The 22043-nt window shown below is 35.4% G+C and overlaps 1 protein-coding gene across 1 annotated transcript; it reads left to right on the top strand.

Moving 5' to 3' along the window:
• Positions 1 to 895: 895 nt before the first annotated feature.
• Positions 896 to 1610, top strand: LOC115973227. The gene is made up of 2 exons (XM_031093469.1): positions 896 to 1049; positions 1351 to 1610. The coding sequence occupies exons 1-2, from the start codon at positions 896 to 898 to the stop codon at positions 1608 to 1610; spliced, it is 414 nt and encodes a 137-aa protein (XP_030949329.1).
• Positions 1611 to 22043: the final 20433 nt, after the last annotated feature.

The raw sequence follows: 22043 nt of genomic DNA, 5'->3' as shown, positions 1-22043 counted from the left end.
TGTAAATCTCTTGATCGATATGGTACTTGCCCTTTTTTAGGGGTTGGGGAATTGAAGGACAGGATAGTGATTCTCACATACTTCTTTTTTTGTACATTGTCTCCATTGCACTTTTCACATTTTAAACATAGAAAATGTTAATAAATGTGGATATCTAGTGTGAACTTATAGATGTTGCATGTACATAGTGTATATCAATGAGTGTTCGAGAACATTTTCCTTTAAGGACATAATCATGTATCAAACTATCAATGTGTTAAAACAAATATAGAAAAATATTTTTATTATAAAAAAAATAAATAAAAAAAAGGAGGAGAAGAATGTTCCATTTGTTTCAATGGAAAACCTTGTGCTTGGTGTTTTTCTTTGGTCAACTAAAAAAATATTGCTTATTCTTCGAGAGTGGTTTCTAGGATTTTTTATTTTTATTTTTTTTTGAAAACAACTCAATCTTATAGCAAGCTAAATAAGGGAAATTAGGAGTTTTTTTTTTTTTTCCAGTCAATTAATGTTGCTACAAAACATAGGAAAATGTGATATTTATAGAAAATAATTTTTGAAAATTGACTCATTTTTTATAAAATACAACTCATCCCTTTCAAAATTTTGTAGTCCAGAGATGGAAAATAAAATGTAAAAGCTCTATAACAAAAAAGTTCCGTTTTTAGTAATTAGCCAACTCATTATACACCTCTCTCTCTCCATCTATCCCATTATAAATGCCCATTTAAATCATGCTATCTATATCATTGCAAACATCTTATTTCACTAGCTCTTTCTTTGTGTGCATCTTCTTAATTATTTCACTCTCTATTATCTTTCACAAGTTGCAAATCATACCATGGGTTTCACAATTACGCAAGGACTCATGCTAGTGCTGTTGATTGCTTCCACAATGGCAGTTAGCATAGCCAGGCCATTTGAGAATTCCATTAATACACCAACTCCCAAGAAGTTCATCGTGGGTGACTCGTACCACTGGAATTATGGCTTTAACTACATCGAATGGGCAACCAAAAATGGCCCTTTCTTCTTAAATGACACTCTAGGTGAGCTTAATTACTTTGCTATTGCTACTTGTTACATATTGCCATGTATAGTTCAGGTTGTAAAATATATTGGCCAAAATCATATTTTTAAACCGCCTGTGTTTTAATGACAAGTTATAAAGTTCAATATGATATCAAAATATATAGTCAATTCTAACTTTGAATTTTTTTTTCAATTTATTTATTTGTAGGTTATCAATTTTGATCCTTATGGAACATGAAAAATATGTGCATTTTTTGTTTTGTTTTGTTGAATGCAAATATGCATGAAAAATAACTATTCATATGATGTTGATTGCAGTTTTCAAATATGATCCACCAACTCCAAAAACATTTCCTCACAGTGTTTACTTGCTACCAAACCACGAGAGCTTCATTAAATGTGACCTCAAAAATGCCAAGATGCAGGGAAATACAAAACAAGGAGCTGGGAACGGCTTTGAGTTTGTGCTGAAAGAGTCACAGCCTCACTACTTTGCTTGCGGTGAGCATGATGGCATTCATTGCCTGAATGGAACAATGAAGTTTTTTGTGACGCCAATGGACCCAAGCCATCACTAATACAACATGTGCACCATGGGAAACTTTATTTGCTACACTCTCTTTTTATGTTTTGTTGTGTTGTAGCAAATAATGAGTGTTTTCATCTTCTTCTTTTTCATTAAGTAAAAGACTATTTGTAATTTTGAACTAATAGTAAGGGATTGATTTCTCATTTTACAGTTTATGAGTCACATTCTAAATCAGATGATTTGCTATAATTTATGTATTTTCATTCCCCGTCCTTATGGTTACAAACAATATATGTTATGAGTTCTGAATAATTGAGACGATAGAGAATAAATGTACTAGTTGTCATATTGATGTTCCACAGAGATGCCATTTTGCATCCCTGCTTGTTTTATAGTAATATTTACCATTTTATATTGAAAGTATCGGAGTCTTTTACAGTTGAAAAGGTTAATGACATTTGACCAAAGGATCATGTTTGGTTTAGACATTTGATAAATATTAATTTTTAGAAAGATAGAGTGTAACTTTTAAGTAATGACATTTGCATCATCCAGCAAAATACTATCACATAATTGTTTTTCCCAAATAAAAGATAGATTATGTCACTTATAATCATAACCCTATTAAATGTCTATTCACCATATAATTATTATATTTTGTATTTCAAAAATGCATGTGAAGAAAAAAATAAAATGCAAGAAGACATATTGTCCATCCTATACTCCATAATTGGAGTTAGAGGTACGGCAGTTGGGCAGATAACATCATGGTGAGATTTTAATTAAAGAGTTCATATAACACATTCTTCCCAACAAAAAAAAAAAAAGAAGAAGTTAATATACACATAAGGATATCACTTGGCCCTACAAGTTGAAGTTGGTAGGTTTGTACCTAATTATATTATATTAACCACTTACTCTTGTTTTTTTTTTTTTTTTAATTAGAAAAATATAAAGTGTCGTAGTCTCTATTAATAGTTTTTAGAACCCTTAAAACCACAATCAAATTAACCTAGGTAATTAGCCAAGTGATTACTTAGTCAAATTAACAAAACTAGGTTAACATGAATATATCATATCAATGTATAGCAACGGAAAATTAAAAAAAAAAAACACAACGATATGATAACCCAGGAAAACCAAACTGGTAAAAAACCTAGGGAGGATTTAACCTAGCTATCCTCAAGGTAAAAAGCAAATCCACTAGAAAGAATCGAAGTTTTACAATAGTGACTTAGATCCCTAACATCCTATTGCTACCCACCAGTAGCAACTTACGAACACGATTACGTGCAAGCTTTAAGACCACAGACTCCTTTCTTTGGCCTTTGCAAAACACAAACACCCTCGTTTGTGACTTTGAGATCCCACTCAAAGTTTTAGCAACACAAACTCTCCTGTTTGTGACTCCAAGACCACCCTTGAAGGTTTAGATCATCAGCACCTTTGATGACTAAAGAAGGCAGCAACTTCTACAATACCAGATCTTGAGATTCTTCAAGTAATAACACCGGTAGAAGATATGAGAGAGCTTTTTAGGAACAAACCCTAAATATAAAAGAGGCACTCTCTTCTCTCTCTAAAAAGCCTTCTAAAAACGTGCTTAGGGTTTCCTTTATATACTAGGAGAAGTAGATCTGAAACCCTAATCCTTAATAGGCTTGAACTGTTGTTTGGGCTTAATTAAAATTCTGCAGATATGACTTTCAATTGATCAGGCCTCTCTTTCGATCGATCGAACCAGACAGATTATGAAATCTTCTTCCTACAGCTTGTATGTTCTTGACTCTTGACTTGAATCACCTTGAGCATTGTCTAACAATACCTATAGACTCTAAGATCTATATCTAGACAAGTTTGTGTTCACGATTTACCAATTGTTCTAAACTTTTAGAACCTAACAATCTCCTCCTTTGGCAATTCATGACAAAACTTTCATACAAAATGAAATGCTCAAATACAAGAACAACCCAATACAATAAAATGCCCAATTACTTCACAAATCCCAATCTAACACTTCCTAACCAAGAAGTTGCCAATAAGAGGTAGAAGGTCTTGATCAGAATGTACCTGTCTTTCCTGAAACACTCAATAAACACATCACTGCATGTGTGGAAAGAAAGACATATAAACAATAATATGAAACACAAAATAAAAGCAAAAGTAAACTAACTCTTCCCCTAAGTTAGATACATAAAAAAAAAAATTTATATTCTCCCCCTTTGAGAAACAATTTTATCTCCCCCTAAACAAAACAAACAGGATTCCCACGTATTCCCACATTTCATCTAAATCTCCCCCTTTTTGTCACGTATTGACAAAGACAACTCATACAAAGAGTAAACAGACAACATACGCAACAAAAGTCAAGAGAAAATAGAGAATTAAGAGAACACAAAACAATTCAACTCTATAGAAAATAGAGACAACTCCCCCTATGAAGAGCAAAGGTTAAAAACAAACTTCTCCCCCTATAAAAATAGGAAAAAAAAACAAAACAAGTTTCGGGAAAAACAGTTTAGAGGAAAAATTTAGGAGGTGGGGAAAAGAAAAACACACAAACCTAATCTTAAAAAAAAATTAAGTTGAGGATACACATAAAGAAAAATATTCTCTCTTTCAATAAGTGCAAACTTGACATTATGTGACCCATAAATAGTTGCATGAGTAAAGAAAATATTTGCACATTGATTATCCATCATATCTCTTAGGAGAAAATATTTTCTACAGTTCACACATAAAATAGCATATATTAAAAAGTACATAGCTCAAAAAATTAATCAATCAATTTTTAAATCAAGTTGAGTACCCAATTTAGCAAAGTGTATGCATGTTATGTGTGAAAACAATGAGAGATATGACTGCAAAACTGCAAGATAGATATAAAAAATCAATGCAATGCATGTGAATCCTAAACATAAATGATGCATGAAAAACAATTTGGTCAAATACTTAAAAACTGAAATTTTTCAGTTTCGATCGATCGAGCATTGATCGAATGCCAATCGAGTCAAGCAGATTCAAACCAAAAATTTTTTATCGCAATTTCGATCGGTCAAGAGACAGATTCGATCGATCGAAAATCTGGAAAAATCAAATTTTTGAAAAACAGAGCAATTTAATGCAGAAACTCCTCAAAGCACAATAATTCATGAATGAAATGCATGAGTATGGATTAAAAGTTTTTCAAAAACACTTGAATTCAACCCAGATCTTCCAAAAACAAGTTTTTTAACCAATTTGTCTCCAAAACTCAAACATTAAAGAATTTTTGTATCAAAATCAAGGAACATTTAATTTTGGATGGCCACAACAAGATCACACACAATAACATGTACTAAGTTTAGCAAAGAGTAACTTGTGTAGTATGTGCAACTAGCAAAAGCTTGAGATACATGTGAGGTGATATGTGACTAGAAATCAAACACAAAGTCTACAAAATTCATCACATAAATTTGAAAGAGACTATCACCTAAAGAGTTACATCATATAACTCCCACATCTCTTAGAAAACAAGCTTGCAATCATGTAAGTTTCTTGATTTGCCTCATAATATACACACCAATTTTATTTGAGCAGAAACTTATTAAAATAGCCGAGATAATGTACACACCAATTTTATTTGATTGATTTAATATTAAGTCCAATAATGTACACACCAATTTTAACATTTAAACCGAGGCTATACCTTATGTTCTTTTTGTGCATGTGCTACACTTTCTCGAGCACAAAATCTTACGATATGCACTAAGGTGTTCATGATTGGCTAGTAAATAGTGGTGAGATGATTATTTATGCCTTTCTCAAAAGGTTCAAGTCTGACACAAAATAAAACATTTTTGTCTTTTAAAAATTTTTCAATGTTTTTGGATTTTTTTTTTTAATAAAAAACAACCAAAAAAACAAAACAACCAAAAAAAAAAAAAACATGTCCACAAATAATTCAAAGAATTAAATCATGGACAAGTCAGCAACACTCACCTTAGAAAATCTTTTCTCACCCATCTAGCACAAGTCTTTAGCTTTGACACCTCTTGATCGATTAAGATCCTCTTGCATGCATTTTTTTTAACATGTTTTGTATCTTTCTATTATCTTGTCATCCATAGCATCTTGTTTCATTACATTCTTGCATTTTTATGGATTCTTTGTGCCCCCTTGATCATCCTTGATCATCGTTATGTTTCTCGGGTGAAGCTTTCTTACTTCTTGTACCCTTTGTCAATCATGACAAAAAGGGGGAGAATTTGTGGTTTCTTTTTTTAAGATTCTACATGTTAGGGGGAGAAACAGATGCCTCTATAAGGGGGAGATGTGTTTCATCTTGTTAGGGGGGGTCCTTACCTTCTTTGTCATGTTTTCTTGGATAATATATACTTAATAAGAGAAAATAAAATGTGTTAACGTGTATTAGACTGTGGGCTTTAGGCGCACCTTTTTTATTTGTATAGCACACATACTTGTACTACACACTATAGGCTTTAGGCTCACCTTATTTACTTATATAGCACACATACTTGTACTGCACACTATGATATGTACTGCACACTATGCCTCTTATATAAAGGCACTCATGTATATTTTATATTTTATTACTGTAAAATACAATACTATTCATTCAGTATTTCTAACATGGAATCAAAGCAGGATGAATGTTTCTAGAGGGATGATGTCTTATATATTGAGCAATTTAACCATCATCATCACATCACCCGGTTGAATTATATCCTTCTCCACCAACAAAACGCTGAATATGATATCAATATATTTCACTTTTTAATTTTTTATAGCTTTATTTTCTATTTCAATCAAAATCTTTCAGTTCAAAGTGCATTTCTATCTTGATTCCCAGCATACAGAGGTCAAAATAAGAAAAAAAAAGATCATACTAGTTGTTGACTCCTTTTTGGTTGAGGGAAAGTTTCTACTCTATCTCTACCAAACCAATATTGGAGCTCCCTTTGCCAATTCTTAGTTTTGACGTTTGAGAGAGTGCTTTCAAATTGTCAAGAAGTCTAACGACACTTTATTATACTGCTATACACCCTTTAGGGATTTGCCTAAATAAACTTGGTTATTGCATAAGTAATGTCATTGAAGATGTTACTTAATTTGCTTGTAAATTTCTTGATCGATATGGTACATGCCCTGTTTTAAGGGTTGGGGAATTGAAGGACGGGATAGTGATTCTCACATACTTGTTTTTTTGTACATTGTCTCCATTGCACTTTTCACGTTTTAAACATAGAAAATGTTAATAAATGTGGATATCTAGTGTGAACTTATAGATGTTGCATGTGCATAGTGTATATCAATGAGTGTTCGAGAACATTTTCCTTTAAGGACATAATCATGTATCAAACTATCAATGTGTTAAAACAAATATAGAAAATTATTTTTATTATTAAAAAAAAAAGAAAAAAAAGAGAAGAAGAATGTTCCATTTGTTTCAATGGAAAACCTTGTGCTTGGTGTTTTTCTTTGGTCAACTAAAAAAATATTGCTTATTCTTTGAGAGTGTTTTCTAGGATTTTATTTTATTTTATTTTTGAAGAAACTCTATCTTAGAGCAAGCTAATTAAGGGAAATTATGAGATTTTTTTTTTCCAGTCAATTAATGTTGCTACAAAATATAGGAAAATGAGATATTAATAGAAAATAATTTTTGAAAATTGACTCATTTTTTTATAAAATACAACTCATCTTTTTCAAAATTTTGTAGTCAAGAGATGGAAAATACAATGTACAAGCTCTATAACAAAAAAGTTCCGTTTTAGTAATTAGCCAACGCATTACACACCTCTCTCTCTCTCTCTCTCTCTCTCTCTCTCTCTCTCTCTCTCTCTCTCTCTCATTATAAATACCCATTTAAATCATGCTATCAATATCATTGCTAACATCTTATTTCGCTAGCTCTTTCTTTGTGTGCACCCTCTTAATTATTTCACTCTCTATTATCTTTCACAACTTGCAAATCATACCATGCGTTTCACAATTACGTAAGGACTCATGCTAGTGCTGCTAATTGCTTCCACAATGGCAGTTAGCATAGCTAGGCCATTTGGGAATTCCATTAATACACAAACTTCCAACAAGATCATCATGGGTGACATGTACCACTGGAATTATGGCTTTAACTACATCGAATGGGCAACCAAACATGGCCCTTTCTACTTAAATGACACTCTAGGTGAGCTTAATTACTTTGCTATTGCTACTTGTAACATATTGCCATGCATAGTTCAGGTTGTAAAATATATTGACCAAAATCATATTTTTAAACCGCTTGTGTTTTTATGACAAGTTATAAAGTTCAATATGATATCAAAATATATAGTCAATTCTAACTTCGAACTTTGTTTTCAATTTATTTATTCGTAGGTTATCAATTTTGATCCTTATGGAACATGAAAAATATGTGCATTTTTTGTTTTGTTTTGCTAAATGCAAATATACATGAAAAATAACTGTTCATATGATGTTGATTGCAGTTTTCAAATATGATCCACCAACTCCATAAACATTTCCTCACAGTGTTTACTTGCTACCAAACCATGAGAGCTTCATTAAATGTGACCTGAAAAATGCCAAGATGCAGGGAAATACAAAACAAGGAGCTGGGAACGGCTTTGAGTTTGTGCTGAAAAAGTCGTAGCCTCACTACTTTGCTTGCAGTGAGCATGATGGCATTCATTGCTTGAATGGAACAATGAAGTTTTTTGTGACGCCAATAGATCGGAACTATAGATAATTACTAATAGAACGTGTGCGCCATGGGAAACTTTATTTGCTACTCTCTCTTTGTACGTTTTGTTGTGTTGTAGCAAATAATGAGTGTTTTCGTCTTCTTCTTCCTTATTAAATAAAAGACTATTTGTAATTTTGAACTAATAGTAAGGTATTGATTGATCATTTTACAGTTTATGAGTCACATTCTAAATCAGATGATTTGCTCTAATTTATGTATTTTAATTCCCCGTCCTTACGGTTACAAACAATATATGTTATGAGTTTTGAATAATTGAGATGATAGAGAATAAATGTACTAGTTGTGACAGGGTATTGATGTTCCACAGAGGTGCCATTTTGCATCCCTGCTTGTTTTATAGGAATATTTACCATTTTATATTGAAAGTATCAGAGTCTTTTACAATTGAAAAAGTTAATGACATTTGACCTAAGGATCATGTTTGGTTTAGATATTTGAAGTAAATATTAATTTTTAGAAAGATAGAGTGTAACTTTTAAGTAATGACATTTGCATCATCCAGTAAAATACTATCACATAATTTTTTTTTCCCAAATAAAAGATAGATTATATCACTTATAATCATAACCCTATTAAATGTCTATTCACCATATAATTATTATATTTTGTATTACAAAAATGCATGTGAAGAAAAAATAAAATGTAAGAAGACATATTGTCCATCCTATACTCCATAATTGGAGTTAGATGGTACGACAGTTGGCCAGATAACATCATGGTGAGATTTTAATTCAAGAGTTCATATAACACATTCTTCCCAACAAAAAAAAAAAGTTAATATACACACAAGGATATCACTTGGCCCTACAAGTTCAAGTTGGTAGGTTTGGACCTAATTATATTATGTTAACCACTTACTCTTGTTTATTTATTTTTTAATTAGAAAAATGTAAAGTGTCATAGTCTCTATAAATAAAGTGGTGGAGTCGCTTTATGGTATGTGTGTTAGAAGACAAAGATTTGTCTAGAGAAAGGGTAGAGAGATAAAATTTTATTGAATGTGTTACTGTGAGGGCACATATGTACTTGCATTCATATATCCATACATAAATTCAAGTAAAATAAGCTATACTTAATTTCCTTAGCAAAAGAGACCTCTAAAACTTACACTGCATGTTGGTTAAACTCAGGAGCAAAGGCCAATTATGATCATATATATTATTATTGAGTTATACTTAAGATGTATCATATGAGTACTTGTGTTTTGGGAATTTATTAAAAACAGAATGCAATGGAATATTGGAATGAAAAGATTATTTACTTTCATTATTACCTTTGACAGTTTATAAAAAATTACCATTATATCATTACCTTAATTTATTTATTTTCTTTGTTTTCTTTGTCTTTTCTCATAATTAATAAGGATAAAATCGATATGTTACTTTTATTTGAATAAAGGAAATAGTGTATATCCCACTTTTAAGAGGAATTAACTTTTTCTTTTTCTTTTTTCTTTTCGGGATCCTGAGGTAAAATTAAGTAAAAATGAGATGTGTATTCTTCTAATCATTTTATACTTTCAAATAGGCAAATTCCTTTTCAATATATTTTACTTTTATTCTCTCCCAAACAAGTTGAAAGAGATCAAATGAATACACCTTCACAAGCACACAAAGAGATCTATGACAAGAAGATGCTAAGATCATTAAAAGCACCCATATTATGTTCCCATTGATTATCAATTTGTGCTTAGAGGGACATGCCACATAAGAGAAACCTTTTTTTATTTTTTATTTTAATTTCTTTATTTTTCTTTTGGACTAGTATGAGATAAGATAGATAACCTATAATTCATGTTTGTTAAATCAGTGTTATATTCATCATCCAGCTGGCATAAACTATATGTAAGGGACACATTTTTATGCAACTGGCATATCCCTTGAAAAAACACACTCTATTTGGATAAATCTAAGTTGGTTCAAGATGATCACTACAAGTGGTTACATTGAAAACGCAAAGATTACTCAAGAACTACTCAAGAAAAGTGCAATCTACAGGTCTTGATACCTCCTCGACAGAAGCTCGATCTGTTGAAATTCATTAAAGCTCGACACATGTCTCGATCTATCGAGCTTACGGGATTTAGAATATAGCAAGCAACGTTTTTATTCTAAAAGGCTATTTGTTTATGGGATTGTATAATCCTTATTGGACTAGGAAAGTCCAAGGTTTGTGTATACCTATTTGGAATAGGAGAGCCCATTGCGCTCCTATTTAAACAAGGAGGTGGAAAAAGAAAAACCTAACCCTAGTGTGAGAGACCTCGAAAAATGCCTCTAAAAAAAAGAGAGATTTGAAGTATCCCTAGCATGTAACCCATGCAAATGCATGGATGTATTTAAAATTAAACAAAAATTTTATTATAAATGAAAGTTCAAAAACGTGTACAAAACACCTTTGAACGTTTAGACCCCCAAATTACAACTTAACCAATTCAAGCAATATGTCAAACAACTAGTGTGCGGAAACTAAACATATGCTATAATATGGAATTGGCAAACACTATCTAAGCCAAAAAAAAATATAATCCACAGTAGATAATAAAAAGGAAAAGATAGAGAGGAAGGAAGATGCAAACACAAAGACAACACGCGATGTGTTATCTAAGAGGAAACCGAAGCCCTCGGCGTAAAACCTCTCCGCCGCCCTCCAAGCGGTAAACAATCCACTAGAAAATACAGTTGGGATACAAGGACAGCAATAGACCCTTCAAGCCTAATCTACCCAGTGCACCTAAGCCCTCCAAGCTTCTTGCTCCAACGAGGTTGCGCCGAACCTTTTTCTTTTCTAGCTTCCCGGATTCCGCTACTAGACCGTAGCATTAACCAATGAAGATTGGTTCCTTCCTAACTGCTTCCCAGAAATCCAAACAGTTGTCTCACAGTGATGATGATGGTGAGAACCAGGTTTGGTATAATGCCTCTCAAGGATTTGACAATGGAGAGGAAGAGAGTTGAGGAATTTAAAGAGACTCTAAGGTATAGATTGTGGGTGAAACAATCTTGTTTTTCTTTAGGGTTTCTCTCTCCAAAATTCTCTCTGGAAGCTCTCTTTCAATCGTGGGTAATAGGGGTATTTATACTGGAGTGGGAGAGGAATGTGAAACGTCAGGTTTAACAAAACAGGGGTGGCTCGCGGCTTGACTAAGTCGCGAGATCCAGTCGCGAGATAACCGTATGGCCAGTTGTCCTGTTTTGTCCTGTAGTGCTCCAGCTTGCATGACTGTTCACCTTCCAACATGCTTGGCATGTGTGCTGCGTCTAGCGGCTTGCAGCCGCGAGTCCCAGCCGCGAGTCTCTGTTTTCTTGCACACTCTTGAGCAATCTTCATTCTATCTCACTCACTACCCTTACATCAAACCCACCTAAATACAGGGTTACTAAATGCTGAATTACAAGCAAATTTGGCACGGAATAAAGCCAATTAGATGGTTGAATAAATTCAACCTTACAATCTCCCCCTTTGGCTATTCCGTGACAAAACCCTAAAACAGACTCTAGACTTAACATGTGAGTTGGGAACAGTTGAACAAAACTCACTCACACCTAACTTAGAAGCTGTGAAGCACTTGAATCATATGAACATAATACTCCTGAAACACAACAATACACCATGATCATTGTAAGCAGAAAATCATAGAATGCATATGAAACAGGCAATATGTGATCAAGCATAGATGGAGTTAAGAAACAAACCATGGCTTGATCAACCAAGTGAACACCACAAGGTAGTGATCACAGTGCTCATTCACACTTGGAATGAACACAAGGACATACAAGTTGACAAGCACAAGGCAAGACACTTGTATGTTCAACACTCAACCAATGCATATTACACAAGGTATATGCATCTAGGAACAATCCTACAAGGGCACAAGAGTGACAGTACTTAAACCAAAATGCAGGACATTTAGATTAAAGTACTGATTTCAACATAGCATAAAGGCTACACTAAGCAAGGTACAAACCATATAGCCTACAAGCTATGCATAACACATTAACCCTAAAAGCTTACAAAAGCACATGGGTACAAACACAAAAACATCCTGAATAACAGTTTACAAAACATAATATAACAACTTAAAGTGAAAACTTAAACTGAAGAAGAATGTAAAGACACTCCCCCTTAGGTAATATTCTCCCCCTCTGATCATGCCTATCACTCCCCCTTTTTGTCATGGAATAGGCTAATCATCCTCTTCCAGCTTTCTCTGAATTTGATCCAATTGAGTTTGAAGAGAAGTAAACTTCATATCCCATCGAGTGCTTTGATGGTGTAGAGAAGCTGTGAGTCCAGACATCTTTGTATTCAACTTGTGGACAGAGGATACAATGCGATCAAGTTTCTCATCTAGGAAGAGAGTGCTGAAATGAGAGCCACTGTGAGATGCAGAAGTTTCTGGTTTGGCTCTCTTCCGACTATGTCCAATGCTTGCATTGAATGTACGCATGTTGATTGGACTTGGTTTTGAGATAGGAGATTCATCTGCCGTTGGATAAATACCCTTGAGCTTCAAGATCCGTGAAATGAGACTGCAGAAAGGAACGCATATCCGAGACTCAGTTCGAAGAACCGTTTTGCGCAGAACATGAAAGATATGAGCACAGATGTCTATTTCCACATCAGAGATTAGATCATGAAGAAACAAAGCACGTCTGAGGTTCATATACCTAGTGCTTGATAAAGGGTACAAATTGTGAAACATCACAATTGTAAGCACTCTCAGTTTTGGAGAAAGAGAGGAAACACTGATGGATTTTCCATTGGGTGAGAACTCCAAGTCTTGACCAAGACTTTCTTTGAGAAGCTCCTCATCAGAACAGAGATCATCATAAACCGGTGAATGTTGGAAAATTGGTCTGTTGATGTGAAAAATTTCTGCCAGATATGTAGGAGAGACAAAAAAGCTCTTTTTCCAAACCCAGCACTTAAGTTCATCTCCTTCCACAATTGCGTTAGCATAAAATTCTTTTACCAACTCTTCATACGCGTCATCCGAATTAGAGAGAAGGTAATTCCAATCCTTGTGAGCAAACCATTTCGGAATGTTAGTGTCATGAAGTGAGGACTGATCCAAAGCTCTTTCTAGTAATGGTTTGGCATGTAGAAAGAAATTCTCATAAGACTGATAGGCTGCATATGATCTGAACTTGTTGGGATCGAAACTCTTTGATGAAGAGCGAGTCCCTTTTGTTTGAGGCGGGTAATCATCAACATCAATTACTGGTTCCTTCCCTTTGGAACTACCTCCTTTCACAGCAGCTTTCTTGAATGGTGACATGACTAGCCTGTATTATGAACAAGAGAAATGGCAGAACACAATCCAACAGACTTTATTAGCAGTGGGTTAGTGGAAATTTAGGGACAATGAAGAAACCCTAATAGCTAGATGAAAATGACCCGAAAATAGCAAAGAGGGACACAAATGGCCCAAATTGAACTACACAGTAGAGGTAGACAAAATAAACCACACAATCAGCTGAAAAAGAACCCACATTCAACAACACATCAACTGGATACCACACAGGATGATTTTGAAACACCACATCAACAGCAGATCAGACAAAAATAGCTAACCCTAGCTAAGCTCATGATGAAGAACAAAACCAACAATATAAAATAGCTTAAAACAGAGACAGAAACTACCATAAGCTAAGCATGGACAAAGAGTAATAGTTGAGCTAAAAACCCATCTCAAAATCACAATCAAATGCGAATAAACCAGAGGGAAAACCATAACAACAAGTAGAAAAGAGTTCGAGACAGAAAAACCATACCTGTTACTTGATGATTTTAAGCTGAAAAGAGGCAAACAATGAAGATCGAAAATGGAGGCACGGTGTGAATGGGTAAGAGCAGATGAGAAAGACAATGAACAGTCACAAAAAGATCGAGGGAAAAACAAAAAGTTTAAAAACTGCCCCTGTATTTCTAAAACACGTGATTTACGCGACTGAAACGAGTCGCCAAAGAGTCGCCAGATCAAGCCGCCAAAACACTCAAGGACAAAAATTTGAAGAATTTTTCTAAGTGTTTTTCGCGACTGGAAGGTCTACTCGCGAGTGAGTCGCGAGCTGAGCTGCGAAAATCTCTGAGTAAACCTCGCGACTGGACCTTCCACTCGCGAACAAGTCGCCAAAAATGACCCGCGAAGACGCGACTTGACATACCTGCGACTGAGCCGCCAAAACAGGGCAAAACTGGATTCTTGAAATTTTCAGATTTTTCAAACAAAATATTTTCCAAAAACACCTAAAACACTCAAAAATCTTTTTGTACTGGAATTAACAAATATTGAGCATGTGAAAACACATTTCATCAAGTACAATCACACAAATGAATATGGCATTTATTGAACATAAACTTGTGTGTTGTGTGTGGATATCAACAATGAGATAGTCCTTAGTCTAATGTGAAGTTTCAATGATCAATTCAACCAAGACATACACAATTAGCACTAGATCATGTGACCCATCTCAATTATAGAAATATGTATATATGAACTCCCACAAAACTTGATAACATAACTTGGAGCTTAACATTTGACTCCACTTTCAATCAAAACATTTAATCTTTTTGATCTTTTGAGGTAATCATTTCTCATTGTGAGAGTGATATATGAAAATTCACTTTAAAGAACAAGCCTTTGGATTTTTGAATAAACATTCACTTTAATATAAGGTCGCTTACCCTTTTTCCTAGTCAAATACTAGAATGTGCGACAGGCTTTTGCAGCTCAATATCTCTTTTCATTTGGAGATTTACATTTGGTGTGCTCTTTTAGCAAAACAAAAATAAAGAGTGGGAAGATATATAGACACAAGTCTATGCATGTCTCAAGATCAACAAAACCATTCACTAATCATTCATGACAAGTTTGAAGATCTATTTACAACAATCACAAAGATTTCAAGATTTCTCCCACATAGATATGAGTGCATGAAAACAAGCAATGCTCGAAAATGCACAAAGCCATTAGCACAAAGGTACAAGGCAAAACAAGTTTTGAGACAAAAACTCAACAATGTCAATCAAGCTTTTTGATTTTCTAATTTTTTTTATGTGATTTTTGGATTTTTGACATAAAAGAAGAAAATGATTGAACAAACAAAGAAAGAACCAACAGAATTCACAAATGGAAAAACAAACAATAAACATGTTGCACAAAGAGCTAACAAAGAAGTGTGTGCCCCAACACAAACAAACTTATCATATTATAAATATGTGAAGCACACAACACACAAGAGAGTCAAGGAATTGTACCAACACCAATGGTCTTACGGAGTGATTCAAACCGTGGACCATCGAGAGGCTTGGTGAAGATGTCCGCCTTTTGATTGTCGATGTGTATGAACTCAAGACACACAACTCTTTCCTCTACCAGATCCCAAATGAAATGGTAACGTATCTCTATGTGTTTAGATTTTGAATGCTGGACAGGATTCTTGGAAAGATTGATGGCACTGGTGTTGTCACAGAAGACACACATCGTTTCTTGAGGAATTCCATAGTCATGAAGTAATTTCTTCATCCAAAGAAGCTGAGTGCAGCAACTTCCAGCAGCAATGTATTCTGCTTCTGCAGTAGATAGAGACATTGAATTCTGCTTCTTGCTCATCCACGAGACAAGATTGTTACCAAGATAGAAACAGCCGCCTCAAGTGCTTTTCCGATCGTCTACACTGCCAGCCCAGTCAGCATCTGAATACCCAGCAAGACAAGCATTTGAGTCTTTTGAATACCACAGACCATAGTTTGCAGTACCATTCACATATCGAATGATTCGCTTAGCAGCAGTCAGATGAGATTCCTTCGGATTAGCTTGGTACCTGGCACAAACGCCCACACTAAAAGCAATGTCTGGTCTACTGGCTGTAAGGTAGAGCAAACTCCCTATGATGCTCCTATACAATGTAGGACTTACTTCGACTCCAGATGAATCAACATTCAGTTTAGTGGATGAGCTCATGGGAGTGGAGGCATGTTTTTTGGAGTCTAGTCCAAACTTCTTGACAATGTTTCTGGCATACTTCTCTTGAGATACAAATATGCCCTCCTTTTGTTGTTTGACTTGAAGACCCAAGAAAAATGTGAGTTTCCCCACCATACTCATCTCAAACTCCTTCTTCATCTCCTCAGAAAATTCAGTAGCACGATCTTCGATGGTTGCCCCAAACACTATATCATCAACATAGACTTGTGCCACAAGGAGATAATCTTCATCATTTTTGACAAACAGAGTTCGATCGGCATACCCTCTCTTGAAACCTCTATCTAGAAGATAATGTGTAAGACGATCGTACCAGGCTCTAGGCGCTTGTTTTAAGCCATAAAGGGCTTTCTTCAATCTTAATACATGATCTGGAAAATGAGGATCCTCAAATCCTTTTGGTTGCTCAACAAATACTTCTTCATTTAGATATCCATTCAGAAATGCGCACTTTACATCCATTTGATAAAGTTTGAAATTCAAAGTGCACGCAATGGACATGAGGATTCGAATGGATTCGAGTCTTGCCACCGGAGCAAAAGATTCATCAAAATCCACGCAATGGACATCAGTTTTGTTTTTAAAAATCCATTTTGTGCCTATAACATGAACGTTCTCAGGCCGTGGAGCAAGTTCCCACACATCATTCCTCACAAACTGATTCAGCTCTTCATGCATTGACTCAACCCAATTCTCATCTTGAAGAGCCTCTTCAACCCTTTTTGGTTCAAACTGTGCAAGATAGCAATGATATATTACATAATTAGCTAGCAGAATGTTTCCTTTCCTGAGGCGAAGACCGTCATCAAGAGATCCTATGATGTTACTTTCCAGATGATTCTTGATAACTCTTGAAGATGGCCTTTTTGAAGTGGAAACTTCATCACGACGAGAGATAGGAGGATGAACTTTCGGAGGAGTAAGAGGGCTTGATGTTCTAGACATCGATCTCGTTTCCATTCTTGGGTTGATGGGAGTCGATTCTACTTCTGGTATAGGTTCTTCACCTTCTATATCCAAAGCTTCTACCTCAACATCGGGCTCTTTGGTGCTCGGCCCTTCTACATCATCAATCATTTCCACCTTAGGTAAGGCATCATCAATCTTGACATTTATGGACTCCATCACAATCTTTGTCCTCTTGTTAAACACTTTATACGCTCGACTTGTAGTAGAGTAGCCAAGAAAAATACCATTATCACTTCTCGCATCAAACTTCCCAAGATTCTCTCGATCATTTAGGATATAGCATTTACTTCCAAACACTCGAAAATACTTCACTTTTGGCTTCTTCCCATTCCATATCTCATAGGCAGTCTTCTTTGTACCAACTCGAAAGAAAATCCTATTGCCAATGTGACATGAGGTGTTGACAGCTTCTCCCCAAAATTTTTGAGGTATTTGCTTGTTAAGCAACATGACTCTTGCCATCTCCTGAATCACACGATTTTTTCTCTCTACCACTCCATTTTGTTGTGGAGTTTTGGGAGCTGAAAATTCTCTTTTAATTCCATTCTTCTCACAGAAGGACTCGAATCTTGCATTCTCAAATTCCCTCCCATGATCACTTCTAACTTTGGCTATCGGAATCCCTTTTTCGTTTTGTAGTTTCTTGCACAGAATCTCCAACCTCTCACAAGCTTCTGATTTTTCTCTAAGGAATTCAACCCAAGTGTATCTTGAGTAGTCGTCCACAATAACCATAATGTATCTCTTCCCCCCTAGGCTTTCAGTTCTGGTAGGCCCCATTAGATCAACATGAAGTAACTCCAAGCACCGAGAGGTGGCTATCACATTCACCTTGTGATGACTTGCCTTAGTTTGCTTCCCCATTTGACACGCACCACAAACGGTCTTCTTCACTTTTCCAAACTTAGGAAGTCCCTCGACTGCTTCAAGTTTGGAAACTTTTGCTACTTGTTTGAAGTTGGCATGCCCAAATCTGTGATGCCACAGCTCCAACATATCCACACAAGCACTTCTACACGATATGGGTGCCGTGGGAACTATTCCATAACAGTTATCTGTAGTCCGATTTCCTTCCAAGACCTGAATCCCCTCTTCATTGATGATCAAACATCCCTTCTTAGAGAATTGTACCAGGAAATCATCATACCAGGAAATCATCATCACAAATTTGAGTGATGCTCAGCAAATTCGCCTTCAGCCCTTTTATGTACAGCACATCTTTCAACAGCGGCAAACCAGGTATCTCAATGGTTCCTTTGCCTAGGATTTGAGCATGACTTCTATCACCAAAGGTCACATAGTCACCAACCTTTTCTTTGAGTGTCTTAAACAGTGACTTATCCCCTGTCATATGGCGAGAACACCCACTGTCAAGATACCACAAACACGCATTAAACACCTTCAATGAGGTATGCACAAATAGGTTCACATGTGACAGACATTCTTGACCTTCAAACACAAACTCATCATCAGTTTTCATGCTTCTTTCATATTGATTTTTCATTTTTCAGATTCTCAATCATCTCACACAACATTCTATTCTTTCTTTTATATTTCTTAATCAATGATTTAGATTCAGATATGCTACTGTGTAAGACATGATTCTGATTTTCAAGATATTCCAGCATGTGAACAAATACTCTAGCATGTTTCTTAGTTTTTAACAACTCTACAAGATCATCAGTAAGATACCTTTCAGACATATGCATAGAGTCATTTTCACAAACACTTAAGCTACAATTCAGCATGGTATATTCCAAAACAATCAACCACAACACAGGGGTCTAGGATCACACTTAGGTAATAAAACCACAACAAGTGTACCTGCTCTGATACCAAATGAAAGTTTAAAAACGTGTACAAAACACCTTTGAACGTTTAGACCCCCAAATTACAACTTAACCAATTCAAGCAATATGTCAAACAACTAGTGTGCGGAAACTTAACATATGCTATAATATGGAATTGGCAAAAACTATCTAAGCCAAAACAAAATATAATCCACAGCAGATAATAAAAAGGCAAAGATAGAGAGGAAGGAAGATGCAAACACAAAGACAACACGCGATGTGTTATCGAAGAGGAAACCGAAGCCCTCGGCGTAAAACCTCTCCGCCACCCTCCAAGCGGTAAACAATCCACTAGAAAATACAGTTGGGATACAAGGACAGCAATAGACCTTCCAAGCCTAATCTACCCAGTGCACCTAAGCCCTCCAAGTTTCTTGCTCCAACGAGGTTGCGCCGAACCTTTTTCTTTTCTAGCTTCCCGGATTCCGCTACTAGACCGTAGCATCAACCAATGAAGATTAGTTCCTTCCTAAATGCTTCCCAGAAATCCAAACAGCTGTCTCACAGTGATGATGATGGTGAGAACCAGGTTTGGTATAATGCCTCTCAAGGATTTGACAATGGAGAGGAAGAGAGTTGAGGAATTTGAAGAGACTCTAAGGTATAGATTGTGGGTGAAACAATCTTGTTTTTCTTTAGGGTTTCTCTCTCCAAAATTCTCTCTGGAAGCTCTCTTTCAATCGTGGGTAATAGGGGTATTTATACTGGAGTGGGAGAGGAATGTGAAACGTCAGGTTTAACAAAACAGGGGTGGCTCGCGGCTTGACCTCGCGGCTTGACTAAGTCGCGAGATCCAGTCGCGAGATAACCGTATGGCCAGTTGTCCTGTTTTGTCCTGTAGTGCTCCAGCTTGCATGATTGTTCACCTTCCAGCATGCTTGGCACGTGTGCTGCGTCTGGCGGCTTGCAGCCGCGAGTCACCCGCGAGTCCCAGCCGCGAGTCTCTATTTTCTTGCACACTCTTGAGCAATCTTCATTCTATCTCACTCACTACCCTTACATCAAACCCACCTAAATACAGGGTTGTTAAATGCTGAATTACAAGCAAATTTGGCACGGAATAAAGCCAATTAGATGGTTGAATAAATTCAACCTTACAATAAAAATATAAATAATTAGTCAAATTATTAAAAAAAAAATAGCACGTAACACATGCATTAATGCATACGTATATATACATTTAAAATTAAACACAATTTTTATCAACATATTTTCTTTGTTTATGAGTTTGTAAAAAAGAGCTTAATGAGGTAAAAACTGAAAAAATTGATCTATTTGTCAAACTAGATGAGACTACAAGGTTAGTTGAGACTTTTGTTGTGGAGAACGCCTCATTAGAAGAGAAGGTCAAGAATCTTGAGGTAGAGCTTAGTCAAGCTAGAACCCAAATAGAAAGGATGTCTAGTGCAAAGCTTGATGAGGTATTCAGTGTTCAAAAGCCTAGTTGTGATAAGACTGGCTTAAATTATGTTGTCTCCTCCGGCCCCTCCTCTTCCACAACTTCTGAATCAAAGTTTGTGCTCCAATCTGAGAAAGGTAATAAAGGTATGAAATCTAAAACTGATTTGGCTAATTCTAAATCCTTTGTTAGACCTCATGTTTGTCACCATTGTGGTGTTTCTAGACACATTCATCCTAATTGCTTTAAGTTGTATCCTCATAAGCAATTGTCCAAACGGTCGTAGGTTTCCTCTTTGGGACCTACACCTTTGTTTGGGGAGTTATTAAAAGTTTTGAGCTTTTTAACTCAATTTCAGGAGAATTCAAATTCTTCTATGTCCTTTAATAGACATACTAGGACACATGCATTTTCATTTTCACGGCCAAAAACTCGTGCTGTGTGGGTGAAAAAAGAGCCTAAGACTTAATTGTCTTTTCTGTTTGTCCTTTGCTTTAATTCTTTCTATCTAAAGTAGGACTCTCTTTGCTAGATTTCTTATTTACTTTTGGAATCATGCTTTTATGTATCTTCACCTCTTTATCATGCCTTCATGCAAATGCATATTTCTTTCATGCTTTTATGTTATTTTTCTATTTTTGGTTGGTTGTTTAGTTTTCAAAAAAGAGAGGGAAAAATCAGAAAAATACAAAAACGGTATGTGTTTGGGTACATTGGTACTTGTGTACCTTGGATGGCTATTGAAACAAAGTTTTCTAAACTTTGTATCTCTTGTAGCTTAGATTAGCATCTCTGTGTACAACTAAGCAAGTGAGTTGTGTGGCTCATGTTTGTGATGAGTAAGATTAAGTGATCTCTTGTACTTAACACTTGTATCACACTTTTTGACGGGAAGGACTAGAAAATCGTAAGAGAAAGGCATAAATAACCATCTCACCACTGTTGCTCGCCAATCATGAATGACATTTGTGTGCTTCGGCATAGCAAAATTGGAATGTCAAAAGCTTATCATAATTGGGTACTTCTTTTGTATCTCTTATATGCCCATGCATGGTTTGCCTAAAAGAAAAATATGCAAAGAAAAATAAAAAGCAAAAAGATCAAAATGCTTTAAATATGATTGCAAGCGTGTATTCTACGAGATGTGAGAGTTATAGGATATACCTCAAAGGTGATAGTCCCCATCAAACAGTTATGATTGTGTATGAGTTAAAGTGATTTTCTCATATTTCAAATCGTCATAACATGATTACATTTATGCAATCTTGCAATGTTTTTCACACACAACACGCAATATTCTTTGCTACTCCTGATACATGTGCAGGTACAATGTGATTTGGCCATCACAAGATTTACATGTGTTAATATATGCTCACTAAACTGTCTTAACTTGTTTTTGAAATAAAAAAAATTAGTTAGACTTATTTAGTGCGTGTGTGTGTGTTTTTGGGATCTATGTGCTTAAAAATGTTGTTGATAGATGATTTTGAGAGCTTAAAATGTTG

This window comes from Quercus lobata, unplaced genomic scaffold (assembly GCF_001633185.2).
Source record: "Quercus lobata isolate SW786 unplaced genomic scaffold, ValleyOak3.0 Primary Assembly Scq3eQI_94, whole genome shotgun sequence".
Taxonomy (NCBI): domain Eukaryota; kingdom Viridiplantae; phylum Streptophyta; class Magnoliopsida; order Fagales; family Fagaceae; genus Quercus; species Quercus lobata.
The sequence above is the reverse complement of the archived record's forward strand: the minus strand, read 5'-3'. Positions and strand labels throughout refer to the sequence as shown.

Coding starts and splice junctions, on each gene's coding strand:
- LOC115973227 (XM_031093469.1), top strand. CDS start 896: ATGGCAGTTAGCATAGCCAGGCCATTTGAGAATTCCATTAATACACCA. Junction 1,050..1,350: donor CTTCTTAAATGACACTCTAG/GTGAGCTTAATT, acceptor TGTTGATTGCAG/TTTTCAAATATGATCCACCA.